We start from the raw sequence: 15,822 nt of genomic DNA, 5'->3' as shown, positions 1-15,822 counted from the left end.
ATGGATTAGATAAATAGTTCCTATTCTCTCCCTTCCCTCCTTGTAAGACAGATGTATGTACCCCTGAGCAACGGGTCACCCACCATCTGTTTGCTTTAAAACCATTTTACATACTACATTGACATGAACACTTTGAATGCAAGTGTCCCAATACTGTTGTGATTTAACTCCATTTACATATTCTAGCTTGAGCAGGGATGCTATTTTCAGTTACCTTCAATGCCTTTAGCAGAGCTAGAATAATTCCTCATGACAGACCACATGCTCTTATTAAATAGTAGCATAAAGAATTTTATTTCATTTTCTCTCTCTAGCTATGGCCCTTAGAAATTATTCCTCTTTCTGAATCAAGTTAAAGTTTGGAGAGTTTGCAGTTTAGACAGTTTGCAAAGCTCTTAAGCAAGACACCATCAAAATAACTATACGTGCATCACAGCAGAACAATCTTTCAGATGCCAAAATGTGTAACATTAAACATTTCTCCTTTAGCTGTGTTGAACTGCATACAGCATAAAAATAATACATCAAAGTAATTCCTGTGAAATTTCTATTTATTTTTCTCTTTCAGTTCCCACGGATAGTATACAGTCATTTCTAATCAAATAATTTCATACACAGTTAACATCATATTCCCTAAAAAAATTTATTACTTTTTATCATGAGGAGTGCTGCAATTGATTCACTGGAGGGAAGGGATGGCATCCAGAGGGACCTTGACAGGTTGGAGGAGTGGGCCCATGCGAACCTTATGAAGTTCAACAAGGCAGAGCGTAAGGTCCTGCACCTGGGTCCAGGCAATCCCCAGTATCAATACAGACTGCGGGACGACTGGATTAAGAGCAGTCCTGCGGATAAGGACTTGGGAGATACTAGTGGATGAAAAATTGGACATGAGCCAGCAATATGTGCTTGCAGCCCAGACAGCTAACCATATCCTGGGCTGCATCCAAAGAAGCGTGGCCAGCAGGTCGAGGGAGGAGATTCTCACACTCTACTCCACTCTTGTGAGACCCCACCTGCAGTACTGCGTCCAGCTCTGGGGTCCTCGGCACAAGACATGGACCTGTCACAGTGAGTGCAGAGGACAGCAACAAAAACGACCTAAGGGCTGAAACACCTCTCCTATGAGGAAAGGCTAGAGAGTTGGGGTTGCTCAGCCTGGAGAAAAGAAGGCTCCAGGCTGACCTTATTGCAGCCTGAAGCAGAACAAAGGAGAAGAATATTCAGTCATACCTTGAGTATTCCTGTGGATATGGGGAGGAGTACCAGGTCTGGATTTCATACTTGCCAAATTCGATGACAGAAGGGCATCGGACTTGTGGATCAGGAGGCCCAGTCACCCCTACTTTCTATGCAAAGGGAAAAAAAAAAAAAGGTTCTCATGAATTTCCAAGTGAAAGACTTCGAAGCTGAAATAAATTAAAACATTCTTATCTACACAGTCCATCCTACTTGAACCCACAGAGAATTAGGAAAATAAATGGTCATAAGACCATTAAAGTTATTGAAATGTACAGGTAGAGAGATACACACACATATTACACACGTGTATATGCACATATATGTGCATATAGACACACAGAGTAATGCTCTATCCTGTTCCATAAGGAGTTAAAGTATCTAGAAAAAGAATGTCTTAATTAGCCAGAAGCCCTATGTGACCCATGCTGCTGGCAGAGAGTCCCACATTTTACTGTTTTAACAGTCCACACATTTTACTGGCTATTTAACAGCTCTATGTTCCGACACAAGTAAAGCCACAGCCCTCGAGGCTTTTTAGATGCCCGCCTTAACCTCTTACGCTTTTATGCTAACTTTTATATTACCCTTCAGGTCTCTTGAGGTCAGTTCCCCGTTACTCTGAAGCAGCAGAAATCAAGCACATTAGCTTCTATGACAGACTCATCTGGAGTCTGTATTTCTTGTTGGTTTTTGTTGTTGGGGTGGGGTGGACTTTTTGGATTCGTTTAAATTTCTTTTACAGATTTGGTGCTTACTGCCAGACACTGAAAATTTAACTTTACCTGCAGTGCTTGCTCCTGAATATCTCTGAACAACTCCATGTCTTTTTCAGTTAAGACATCCTGGCTCCCAAAAAAACGCTCCTCATTTTCCTGTTTTCCATCCCAGCCATCCTGATTGTCTGTACATGAGAGAGAAAATTGTCTTCACCTACATTTACAAAGGAGTACTTGGTTTTTAGTGCAGCAACAAACATCATCTGGCTGTATTCAGACACTGTGCCAAGTTTTTTTGATGGGATTTTCTATTCATATTTGGGACCACAAAGGAAGAACCAGTTCTGGATTTGCGACCATGTAAAAAGTATTGTCGTGTATTTAACCAGGTCCAAAACTCACCATTGAGACATTCATAGTATCATGAAAGCATTTGTAACAATGAGGCAGTTTTGGATAAATGGCTTACCACTATTTTTGTTTCTCACAAACAAGGATCACAACTATTTAAATGCCTTATCTGGTGCAACCAAACCAGGACACTTATGTTCATCACCCAAGAAACACTCCTTCCACAATAAAAGCAAACAAAACTCACAAAACACTTCACCTCATCCCCAAAGCATTAAGAAATGTTATTGTTCTTCCAGCACCAACCAGGCTAATGCACATAACTATTCTAAAGCTGTAAACCTTGTGTGTTATTGTGGAATATTTTCCACTGTTTGCTTAAGAACAATTCAAGCTACGAAACTATTCAACAAGACTGTAAAGATCTGAACACAGAGATTAAATCAAGGCTCAGTCATAGATTAATATCTTAAGCTAGAAGAGAAAACAAGGAAAGGAGAACTGCATTCAAAAGAAGGGATGCTCTCCGGCAAGAAGGTGCCAAACTGCACGAAGCAGGCTCCTCTATGGCTGAAAAAATTAAGAAACATTTGCATGCAAGCCTATACCATAGATCGGAAATTCATGGGTCTGTCAGACTGGTTTTAATTACCTGTTTCCCATTTCACACTTCTACCTTGCTGTTCTTATTTTTATTAACCACTCCCTACATTACTTCTTTCAAATGTGACATTATTTAGCACATTTCCTAGGCCTATCTGCAAGCTCCTCATTACCAAAGGGCATTTTACCTCACAGTAATAATTTAATCCCTCATCACACCTTGCCATCATATATAAAGAGACAAAGGTCTATAGGATTGCTTCCTTTTTCCAAGTGGTATTCTACCTCAATGCACCAAAGATAACTGCATTTGAGTGTTATCTTTCAGCTCAAAGTTTCCAGCCTCTAACAATTCTAGTCACTTCAGCATCCTAGCCTTTGAACATTTTCTTAGTGTACAGGATACTTACATTGGCAGGGTGAAAAATCTTTACCTGTGGGCCAATCTGAAGTGCTAGATTTCCTGGTACCCTTTTTCCTGATCCTATACTGCTGAGAATAGTCTACCACTTCCCCTCGAGCTTTTCGTCCATCAGGGGAGGGAGTAAAGAATTTAGTAAGGCCGTCTATAAGCCCTTTGGTTTTCTTGTTAAACTTCAAGGTGGTGCTGCCATCTCTGCAGAAGTCCAAGACGTCTGTCTGCTCCAGGTATCCTCCTTCTGATGATGCTGACTGGCTGGAAAGAGCGATCTTACGCTTACGACCCCGACCAGGGCCAGTTCGAACTTTGCTGAAAGGGCCTTTTGATCTAAGTAATGAGAAGGGGAAAGATATGGTCAGAAGATTTGGCAAGGTGGTTTGTTTTGGGTTGCAAAGTGGACTACCACCTTCCCCACTTATTTATCAATCACACAGAAGCTAAACGTGAACTGAAAAATTTAATAATAAAGGAGTAGTCAAGAGCCTGTGTACCCTAGAGGAGCCAGGATTCTAAACATCTCAGCACAAGTACTGTACTATTTTCTCCATGCTGAACATTATGTGCAATTAATTTTAGTATAAACAATAGATTTTCACCAAATTTAATACAACATTAAATTTTAAATTCAGTAGCCAGAAAGAATGCATTGCACAGGTTTCAATTTATGCAGTCATTAAACGTTTACACTTGTCATTTGTCAAAGTTTTTGTACTGACAGGAAACTGTCATAAGAACTACACAGAAAGTTAATGACTGCATGCAGGACATGCACATTAGCTAAGAACCTATACCACTGAGGGTCATCTTAGCAGACAACAGTGTTGATCTCCAACACACTGCCATTTTTGAGGCTGGAAGTTTTAAAACTCTATTGAGATAACTGAGCATTTAACACTTCTCAAGAGGGATTGCCCCAGACTGACTGCTGTTTCATGAAGCTGATGGTTTTTAGCTACAATCTCTGCAGCTACAGAGGATAGAAATAGACTACTTTTTCCTAAAAAGACAGACTAAGCATCTGTGAATATATTTTGCAAGTGAAATGATGGAACAAAGGCAAAAAAATTGTGAATAAATCATGAAATAAAAATTAAAAGAAACAAAACAGCAAGAGCAGATAGCTAGCTTTCCTTTTGCCCCCCTGAATTGTATCAGGAGTTCCTCTAAGCAAAGGCATCACATAGACTGAAAAAAATTAGAATGTTTAAGCGAGACATTCCCTCTATGTTTTTATAAGCATTAAACTTTGTAAGGTTTTTTTCCAGAACATCCTTCGGTGCTACTGGTTAGAATCAAGTAGTAGTTCAACTTTTTTTTTTTTAAAGCTGATCTGATGCCCACAACAGAAGTTCTTGTGACATGCTCCTTCCTTGTTTTGTCCCCTGCACAGTAATAGTGCTGCATCACAACAAGCACTGCACAGCAATCTTAATTCAAGGAAATTGCTCTGGTTGAACAATTATCCAAAGAATTCCCGCCCACCCAAATCCAATTCCCTGACGACTGGCTGCCCCACAACAACCATGACAAGGCCACACAATCTGTCCCAGCACAATAGAGTGCTCCACAAATGCAGAAACATGTGGAATGGAAGCCAAAAGGGGCAAAATATTTTCTGGCAGCAGCATCAGATTAAATATACATCAAACAACAGCCTCACATGCTTTATTGTAGATTACTTACTCTAAACATCAGAAAGCATTCTTGAGAAATGCAAAGCAAAACAATTACGCTGGAAGAAGCAGCCACCCAGCAAAACAGACTTGACACAAACAGCAAAATTTAGCTATAAGGAATAGTTCAAAACTAAACAGGAAGTTATTACAAAGTCAAAAATCAAGGCAAGAAGCAGCACTGAGATTACTTCTAGTCTTTCACAGTGCTCTTCAGAAATTCTATATTAAAGAATAACAAAAAGCTCTTCATTGTAAAAGAAATCTTCTCACAGAGCAGACCAGACACTTCAGAAATACCCACTGCCCTGTAAAGTCTTACACCTTACTCCTCCTTATAGAGACACTTACGTTGTATTTTGATTCTTTAACCTGTTTTTGGGACGTCCTATTGGGTTCGCATAGCGTCGTTTTATCTGTGCTGCCTTCTTGTGTAAAAGTTTTCTTCCTTTCTTCCGTGGCCGACATATTTGACATATCCACATACCTATAAGACACAAGTCCCCATCACTGAATGCAAGGGACATCTATATTGGGCAAAAAGGAGAATGACAGGCCCCAGGCCTTCTGACAGAAAGGGTAGGAACAGTACCAAAGGTTCCAATTCTCACATATACATGTAAGAAGAATTATGTATACATTCCAGCAATCTAAACTCAAGTCCAGTTAATTTCCCAAACCCCCCTCCCAGATATACTTTCCACAACCATGGAGGAAGTCTCTTTAATTCGTAGCACATTATCAGGAAACCATAAAAAAGTAACACATTTAATTATCCCATATTCTGCTTACTTATGACTACACTACTTCCAACTATCTTCTATAGGAAAATTTTCTTCTAACTACCGAGGAAGAATCTTCCATAGATAGCCTGCTTTCTGATGGAAAAGAGAAGTTTGATTGTACTCCAGGATTCTCTGCTGTCCAAATGGATATGACTTGAAAAACTTAAAAGCCCATCTCTTTCTTTTGTGCAAGGCTATTCATTCAAATGGAAGCTGATAATTTTAATCTGCAGGGATCACTCCTATTCCCTCAAACCTCAGAGATTTTTTTCAAAACCCTTCACAGACAGTAATGTACAGGAGGCAGGAGACAGATGCAAAGCTCTGACCCTTCTCTGGTTTCTGATAGCTGAAAAGCAATGCTGTAAAGAACAAGTTAAACGCAGCTAAAAGAGGACAAAATACGTGGAAGCACTTTCTACCCACTGTTCTCTTCCAGCACCATCTTAAATTACCCTTTTCACCACAAAGTCCTCACCTTTTGGCATCCTGGTAAGAGGGGGGTCACAGCACTCCATGTGAAAGCCACGGTCACATGAGTCACAAAATAGCATGTTATCCTGTTGAAGACAGATAAAGTTAATCTTTCTCTAGATGTGCATCAGCATCAAGCCCTCCATTAATTTGTCACCATCTCAGAGAACACGCACATAGCTTTCTACTACAGACATACGGTATTTCACAGGTCTCAGAAAGACTACTACACTCAAACAAAAGCTGCAAATAATTGCCTCCAGAATTATTTTATTTTGTAGTTTAACAAAACATCCACAAGACTGATATCCTCTTCATTCAGTCCCTGTTCCACTGTACTCACAGCATTTTTGCCCTGGTCTCGACAGGAACTGCATGTTTTGCACTCAATACACTGCCATCGCAAGGCTTTCACTCGAACTGTCAGCTCTGGAGAGAACTTCAAACAGGACGGATGACCTATAGAAAAAGGAGAAAATTATACCAGTAAAACCATTCCACTGCTGTTAATGCTCACACATAGCTCACAGAGACACTACTTTAACAATTACGTATTCCCATGCAGAATTTTGGTTATCTAGAAACTCCTATTTTTAGGTGCTTCTACTCTTATCTACTTATAACACAAAAACAATACCCTAGATAGCAAGTGGCAGGCCCACATACAACAGAACACCAACGTAATTTTTCATAACTGAATTGAGAAATGTGATAAAACTGGTCATTTTTACGACATTTTTGAAGAAACCTCCAGGAGTCAAATGAACTATGTGTGTTAGGTTAACTGAACTGTCTCCCCTCTGGGAGCGTAAGATTCAGCTGAACCAACTGAGCTGTATGCCATAGATGCATAATCCTCATATGTACGGGACAGTAGCAGTCACTATGTCAAGCTCTTCTGTCTCAAGTGGATGGGTTATTACTAGCAGCACTGTAAATGGTCACCTACCACTGTTGCCACAGTCAGCACAAGAGATGAGCTCTTCAGGTTTCTTCTCCCGATTTTGCTCTTTTGTACCAAGGCAGAAACTGCAGATTGGAATTGGTTCAGCAACCGGCTGTGAGTAAAACAGACAAGAAGAGCACTAAGTGTATCAAGGGAGCAAATCATAAATCACAAAATCACATACACATTTATATCACATATAAACAGTATGTAATATATACCATGTCTCACAGATTTTAGTTGGTTCTCACCACACAATACTGCATTAACTGTAACCTGAATAGAAGTTAGAACTCCAAAGACAAGAGACATAATCCCAGGTACAAAGGAAAAGAGAATGGAATTTCAGGGCTAGGGGAATCTTAGAAAAACAAGCTGGGAAAGAGGGCCATAAATTAATACATAACTGAATGCAAAGTTAGAGAGAGCTGGTGCCTTAATTTGTCAACAAATGAATGAGCTATGAGGTTATGCAGTGGTGAAAAAAAAGGCACAGATGACCCCAGAACACAGTAGTCTTAGAAATTCCCATCAGGTATCCAGAAAGTGGTAGTGCAATCATCAAAAGCATCTGCAATACATTACCCGGAATAAAACATATTACAGAACAAGTATAAAAATTGTACAACTATTAACATGGTTATGAAAAATGAAAATAAAAGAAAATTCTCTTGTAAGAAGTCATGTGATTATGCTGTTTAGCACTCAAAAGCAGCAGACGAAAAGGTCTGCTCTCTGAAAAAGTTCAGGAGGGTTAACCATTATTTAGGGAAAAAGATGTATTTAAGATGAGGCACAACACTAGGAAAATAACAAATAGATATTAACTACCCAACACCACATGTGGCCTCAAATAAGCAGGAGGTTTATAAATCAAAGGACTGACATTCTGCAACAGCCTCCTCAAAGAAGTAACAAGTGCAATAACTGATTGTTTTAAAGTGGCACTTGATCAACTAATGAGAAGGAAAGGATCGCCTTATCTCCAGTAACATTAAGTGCTGGATTTCATAATCTAGCAAATCCTTTCTAATTCAATTCTGCATTTTCCAAGACAACTCTGTGATTTGTAATTTTCAGAGTAAAGATGTAAGCAAAATTTAATATAAAATTTAATAAAAATATGCTAAAATCACATTTAAAACACTGGAAACACGAAAAATTTTAGATTGTGAGTTTTGAGACATATTCTTTGTATAGCTGTATCATGTTACAGTTAATGATTTCACACATATCTTTTTCAGAGTATACTATGCAGCCACATATGCACATACTGTTAATTACTGTATTGAAGCATATGCCAGAAGAACTTCGAGGAATTTTTACTCTGGGTAAGCCAAAGCAAAAGCTATATCCAGAATAGTTTCTTGCAGAAATCAGGCTGGTTTATATTACAGTAATATAGAAACTGGAAGTTTCAAGCTATATCTTTACTTCGGTGTACAGATCCAGTATACTTACAGACTGAGGTGTGTTCCTTAAAACATCCACTAGATGGAAACAATCAGAACACCTTAGGAAATTTGCTATTTCAAAATTAAGCCACACAATGTGGAATGACTGCTTGGGAATGAAAGCCTAACATTCCTCATCCTGAACACAAGTATTAATCTTAGAATTTGGGTAAATCCCAGACGATGTTGAAATGTAAACTAATACCTGCCCATCAAACTATTTCAGTCTGAAACACATGCACAGGTTTAGTTAATTGAAGGATTCCAGTTTCTGTTCCCTTTCAGACAGGGAGAAAACGAGACAACTGTAGATAGTTATGCCAAGCATACAAATCATTAATATCCATGTGGGAGGGGGAAACTAGCATCTTCATTTCCACGGGAAGTCAGGAAGCATCTTTACAGCCATAATCACCACAGTAACGTTGGTTAAAATCATCTAGGGATCCCCCATCCTATTTTAACACAGAGAGGGGACTGACTGTACACAAATGGTCTCTTTTTGTTCAAGACTAGACTCTAGGTGCCAGACACCCAGCTGCTTCCAGTCAGTATGAGCTTTACTGAGGGGAAAAACTGTGTATTACGAGTGTGTCAGTGCTTTAATTTCTTTGGAATCAAGATTTCAGGAATTACTTTTACCCTCTACCTTCTGAGAAAGTCACTTGTCTTACCTTCAGTCTCTTCTTCCTGCTTCACTAAGGATAAACCTGAAAATTACTTTCCTAGTCCACGCATTTTCACTTGCATGTTTTTCTTTTGCTCATGTCTACACTGCATTTGTATTTGCAAGTCACTTAATATCATTAAACTGCACTTAACTATGCTTCTATTCACCTTGTACATGCTTCTATCCAACTTCACCTCGAAAATCCTCATGTAGCTGCAACAAAGGATATGACATTAGCCAGAGGAAACCTAATTTGTAGGAAAAGATGACTTACAAATAAAGTTCACTCAAGTAATCAAGTAACCAAACTTTAACGATACTCCCATGACTGCCACACAATGTTGCATCAAGGAGTCTTCTATGACTCCGTTTCACTAGTTGTAGTGTAATATACATTTCTTCTTGCATTAAAAACAGCAGCGCTACTACGGCCCCTGCAGACTTGTATACAAGTTATGGGGAATTTATTTTATCAGCAGTTCACATCTGAATTGTTTCAGATTCAATGATAGCTTCATATGATTACATATGCTTTACAGCTGTGTGACTGAGGTAGTTAAAAAATGCCTATACAACCATAATAGCTGCATATTGCTTGTGAAACATTAGAAGACGTGAACAGTTATATTTGTTATGGTTCTCCCTATCTCTTATTTTTCTATAGGTTATTGACTAGCAAAGCTTAGCAGTGAATTTCATTAGCTATCTTGCAATTTTTTTTTTTCTTGAATTTAAATACTTTTCTGTGAACAGGAAGAGCAGAAAGTATATACCATTTCACTGAAAAAAAATTTCCCCAAACACAGCTGGCCTCATCTAACAGTGGCTATCCTATATAATTTGTGAAAGCAACCTTATGAAAGCATAGCTGGAACATTCCTGCAGCTTTTCGGGGAAGAAGTAAACTATTTAATGTATCCTCTGCAGGAAGTTCATGAGCAATTTATTTAATTAGAGAGAATTTTATAGCACCTCTGTACAGTCAACAGTCTAAGATAGTCTTTCTTATCTCTTCTAGCCAGTGTTTGTGCACACCCTGTTCATTCCCCTAGTCCTTCAAATTTGGATGTTCACATGTAAACACTGTGTAGCTTTGGAAGAACCAGATCAAAGTCTATCCTTCACAGCTTCAGTGTTTCCTGTATTTACCACCTCTGACAAACTGCAAACAAACACTTAACCACATTTAGAAAACAAATCAGCTACAGTTTGGGGGGGAATAAAGAATAAGATTCTACTAGACTTCAAAACATTTTAGAATAATTTATTAAATTGAAATAACTCTGAATGGAGATCAGGCTACTCCTCCAAAGCTTCTGTGTGAGACTGTGTTATGCTAAGTATGGAGAGATTTCACTGCTGCTGTGTTTGTTCAGCAAAGAACATCCTGGCAAGCGAAAAACGCAAGCACACAATGAAAGATTCGTGAAAACAAGACTGGAAGCAGCCAGCTCAGTTTCATACTGCAAATTTTTGGCAGACATTCAACTCCTTCTGCTGTTTTTCTCGCAGGCACATCTATCTGTGTGATGTCACCAGATTCAGCGAGGGAGGGAGCCAGAACGAATTGGACTGACTGTCTTACAGCCTGCCAGCCTCTCAGCACATGTTGTTACTATACAAAGGATGTCTAGAAACCAAACGTGCTCTACAGGTTCACAGACTGTACCCCCTCCTAAAGGCAACTACAGAGAAGGGGCGGGGGGGGGGGGGGGGGATTTAAAACTGCAGTTTTGGCCAATCCATCTGCTTTGTAGTCTTCTTAATTTAGGAAAAGTGAGGTAGGAAACACCTCAAAAGTCACAGCCAACTCTGCAGCCCACACTGTCACAGTGGTCACTCTCAGTAACCTGAATGCAGTTTACTTCCTGCAGACATTTTAATATCATCAGAGGCTCACTGGGTACCAGGACTGTCTTTGCCCCCTTATCACACATCTGCTTGTAGCAGTCATTGTGGTTGGAATCGACTAGGTGTCAAATTAAAGCTAGTGTAAAAGAAACACATACAGTCACACAAACTTTTTCTTTTTTGCTTTGCTCTTTAAGACATCCGGAATGTGAGCCCTCCAGAGAGAGAATCTACCACAACTTGTATTTACAGAACCATACCCACTACACTACATTTGTTTTAGCTAGGAATTTATCATCCAGGAGCACTGATAGATGGCTTCTGAGAATCCATGCTAGGTAATGTTTTTTTGTGTGTCTGTTTTTAAACAAGTGACAAACCATTACTCCTCACTTCAAATAGCCCACGCTGTTGCAAAGGTCTGCCTCAAATGCTGAAGCTACTGGAAAGAGCAGATGAACCAGAAAAGCCAGAGGGGAAGTACAACCTACATCACGTGAAGAAAATTATTTAAAACATGAGGAAACATGTTTCAGTGAGCAGGGCATCACAAAGCCTGGATTCCATGCTTTTTGGATCAGTGGCAAGGGAAGAAAATCACTTCAGTTCCATGCCTCAATAAAATCAGAACTAATGAATTTTATATTACCAAAGTACTTTTACAAATAATGTTTTTCTGTTGTATATATTTTTTGTTGTATATGCTGTAAACAGCATAATTTGGGAAACACTATTCAGTAATATTAACTTGTGGCAGCAATAGGTTCAGTATCTTTTAACCTGGTGAACGATTCATCCTTCTTCTATCTCAGTTAACAAATCACCACTTCTTCTATCTGAGTTAACAAATCACAATTCTTAACATTGTCTCCAGACAGTATGGTGAAGAAAACATATGAAGCAACTGAGAGTAAAAACAGAAATTCCTTAAAATACTCTTTGTGCTCAAGAAAACAATGCTGAATATATTTTAATAGTCACATGAAAAAATATCACAATAACACAGGTATGTATGTTTGCCTGTGTCAATGGATATTTTGTCTCCAATTCAGTTAGCTGAGTCTCACTTGAAAGAAAGAAGCATATTTATAGGGCAGAATGATGACTTAAAACATAAGGCTACAGTAAAACAAGTGTAAGGGAAAAAAGATTAAAAAAAGTGTACAGAAGAAACGACAAGCATGAAATACATATCTCTTCCTAAGAGAAACATAAAAGGGTCATTTAAAAAGAAAAATCCAAGGATGTTCAAAATAAGTGCTGCTGTTTGAGGAAGGATTATTACAAAGGAGAGAAATCTGAAAGAGGAAAGTGAAGTGTGAAGGTTAATAGCTTAGATATTCGTGCAGTACACACAGTTCTATGCAGTGGTTACGACATCTGGAATCCTATGAAAAAAAGCAATGCTGATACTACTTGGGGCTGACATTCAAACTGAAGAAATTGCCTTACTATTAGACATGCACATAAGAACTCTACAGAATGTCAAATGGAAATATTTAGACAGTCAATCGTTAAATAACCTTCCTAGAGCTAACAAGTCCTCTAATCAGAGGATTAAAACAATTCAAGATTTGTACGTCACAATCAGAATCACATGCCAAGGCTTCCTGCCTGCAAACGGGGGGGGGGGGGGGGCGGGCGGTGAGTGGGAGGGAAGGGAGGCTCAAATTTATTTGCAGTATAAAGAAACTGCCTTCATTTGACACTGATTCAGGAATCTGGCAGTTCAAGTCACTGAAGTTTCCTTTACCCAAAGCTACCTCTCCTGTACTTTGTCCCAGCTTCCTACTCTTCAAGAAAATAAAGGATGCTGTCTTAGGAGCAACAGATGATTTTATTACTCAGTTTTAGATGAAATAATATTTCTAAGAAGTCATAGACTTCCACAGTTGCAAAAGCAAAACACACCCCTCAAATCAACAGCAAACTAAAATCTTAACTCTGCTCACTGGAAACAGTTTGCACTCCATGATACTTCGATTTTCACAAAAAATAAGGAACTTCAGTATTGACTTTGATTTCTAAAAATAACAAATTACTTTGGGGAACAGACTTTTGTAAACACCTAAATAATTTCTGTGCATATAGGTAATTATTCTGTCTTTAAATACTGTACAATGCTCTACTTAAACATTCGCTGTATCCCTAAAAGAAGGGAAAATACTTCTGTTAGAAAAGAAACATGAATGAACAAAAATATTTAAGACAATGCAGGGGCCCACATAAACACAACAGAGAAGGCACGAAAGGAACTTTGAATAAGAATTTAATGCATGTTAAAAATATCTGATACAAGGATGCTATTTGTAGTTACTCAGGATATCCACACAAGTGCAACTATGGGACCAAATCCTACTCATTTTTTGAAGCTCTACCACCTTGAAGATGAGATCAGAGGAAAAAAGAAAATAAAACACTCTGCATATAATTCTTCACTATCAAAATTCACTGCTCTATATAACACTCTTGACAGTAAGATTTAACAAAGTCCCATGTTCTTGACCCACAGTCCTCATCCAGTGCTATTCTCCTTCTCCGCACCCCGTGCAGTCTGCACAAGCATAAATCATTCCCACATGAGCAGCCTTACACAGCAAGTACGGCAAAAAAACAAACAGGCACAGATAAAACCTCTTCCAAACAGGTCTGCTGCTGAGAGACTGCCGTACAAAGGTATCCCAAATTTACAAAGCCAGGTGAAGTCTGAGTCTGTGCTGAAGCAAGGCAGTCAGTCACTGTATTTTTACAGATGTATATTTAAAAAAAAAAAAAAAAAAAAAGTAGCAACACAAAGTGAGTGCATCTAATTTTTCCTGAGATCACTCTAATGATTTTGCATGCATCTTAACGATTAGCAGCCTCTGAAAGTCATTGTAACACTGAGCAGCAGAATTACTTACTTTCCTTCTACACACACCTTCAAGGAATTCCCTATGAGTCCAGACAAGTTCAGAGATCCAGTACTCCAATCAAAACACTTAATTACTAAATATCCAGGATTGAGTCTCAAAGACTGAGGAGAAACCTAATGCCTGGGAGAGGCTGTATATTGCTGAAGAATTTTAAATGAAGTCAAACCTACACACACACACACATCTAAAACCTGTATCCATCACCAAATTTTCTGGACTTTTAAGATTAGATGGGACAGTTTAACAGAAAGGGGGAGAAACATGTAGAAATAGCGATTTCCTTTATAATTCAGAACACCTTTACTGTTAACATAATTTCCATTTTACACATGGATAAATGGAGACCGAATGGTGACTCAACTTGCTGATAAAGATTTAAAAGCAAAGATTCCAGAAAAGGAAGAGCTCCATCTCTTATTTTTAATAACACTTCTGCAGGTATTTAGCTGAGTACCAAGACCCATAATTTGTTCTAGACAGTTTTCAGAAATACAGTGAACTGATAGAGGTATTGATAATTAAAAGTTTTAGTAATTCAGAGGTCTTCACAGAAATATGCTTGAAAGATTCATTATTTTCAACCCAGAATTCACTGTTCATGCATGAGTCCACAGACTGGTTAACTGGCCTTCAAAAGTAACTCAAATAAAGCAAATATATTATCAATGGGATTCTGTTTGCTATGCAAAGGTCATTCTTTCTGGACATGCTTCTCCCTCCTTTCTTTTCAATCTCACAAGTCCAGATTTACCACAAGAGCAGTAACAATGGAAAGACTGCCAGATTCTTGGACAATGAAACAAGCAATGAGTTACAATTTTTAATCCAATGCCTGAAGCAGTATTAGTAGCTGTTCCAAGGAAAGGTGTTCACAGAGAAAAAAAATCAGTGAGGACAGAAAAATTAAGTCAGATTTACACAACAAATAAAGAGAAAACCTAAACAGGTGGAAAGAAGACTAACATGACTTATCACAACTCATTAGGATAAATTTAGTTTGAAACCCTTTAATGAGGCAAGTAGGAATAAAACATATCTACCCACCTACTCCCCAGAAGACTGAGGTCAAAGGACTTAGCAGTCTGTCACACATAGGATTTGTTTACCTGATTTTCTGTTGATTGGATATTTGTGCTTATTTTAAGAACATGGAACCTATCTTTCAACTAAAATGACATTACTTCATTTAATATTTATACTTTTTAAACTCTTTTTTTCCCCCCCACCACTATGACTTAAGATAAAATTGCTGGGAAACTAGGGGAAGGGTAGGCCCAGAACTGTCTGCCCTCATTCTCTCTGCTGTTTCTTCCCTTGCTACATAACAAAGCTAACACTGGAATCAAGCTGCTGTTTATTCAGCAATGTTCTCCATCATCCACCCTCCTCCCTGTCTGACTGTACTTTAAAGCTGTGTAGTAAATAAGGTTCCTTTACTAACGAAACTTCAGAGATACGTCATTCCATATCTGTCAACAATCTTCAGGACAGAAAGGACTAACAACAGCGATCCAGCCAACGTATTGGACTAGTCTCCTCCTTTATAACCAGCTATCCTATATGCAGCTTCTGCTGAAGCTGTGTCAGAGCATGTTGTTGAAAATACTTCCTCCACAGTAGTACTCCATTGACGTAGGTACTCATCACAACATCTGACTGTGCCTTCCCACAGTCACAAACTTTGCCTTTAAGTTACCATTACTCCAAATACCACCAGAGCC

At 38.6% G+C, this 15,822-nt stretch overlaps 1 protein-coding gene across 3 annotated transcripts in view; it reads right to left on the bottom strand.

Annotated features, from left to right (window-relative positions):
* KAT6A (lysine acetyltransferase 6A) overlaps nucleotides 1-15,822 on the bottom strand; it is a 35,306-nt gene that overhangs the window by 14,027 nt on the left and 5,457 nt on the right. For 2 of the 3 annotated variants that reach the window (XM_068421290.1, XM_068421291.1), the window contains 7 exons: nucleotides 7,215-7,323; nucleotides 6,609-6,724; nucleotides 6,270-6,351; nucleotides 5,358-5,493; nucleotides 3,323-3,660; nucleotides 2,025-2,143; nucleotides 1,234-1,349 (listed from right to left, as the gene is read on the bottom strand). In XM_068421290.1, coding sequence (XP_068277391.1) covers nucleotides 1,234-1,349; nucleotides 2,025-2,143; nucleotides 3,323-3,660; nucleotides 5,358-5,493; nucleotides 6,270-6,351; nucleotides 6,609-6,724; nucleotides 7,215-7,323 — 1,016 coding nt within the window. The remainder of the gene's footprint in view (nucleotides 1-1,233; nucleotides 1,350-2,024; nucleotides 2,144-3,322; nucleotides 3,661-5,357; nucleotides 5,494-6,269; nucleotides 6,352-6,608; nucleotides 6,725-7,214; nucleotides 7,324-15,822) is intronic. The other variant, XM_068421292.1, reaches the window with a different exon arrangement.

This window comes from Nyctibius grandis, chromosome 33 (assembly GCF_013368605.1).
Source record: "Nyctibius grandis isolate bNycGra1 chromosome 33, bNycGra1.pri, whole genome shotgun sequence".
Lineage (NCBI taxonomy): Eukaryota > Metazoa > Chordata > Aves > Nyctibiiformes > Nyctibiidae > Nyctibius > Nyctibius grandis.
The sequence above is the reverse complement of the archived record's forward strand: the minus strand, read 5'-3'. Positions and strand labels throughout refer to the sequence as shown.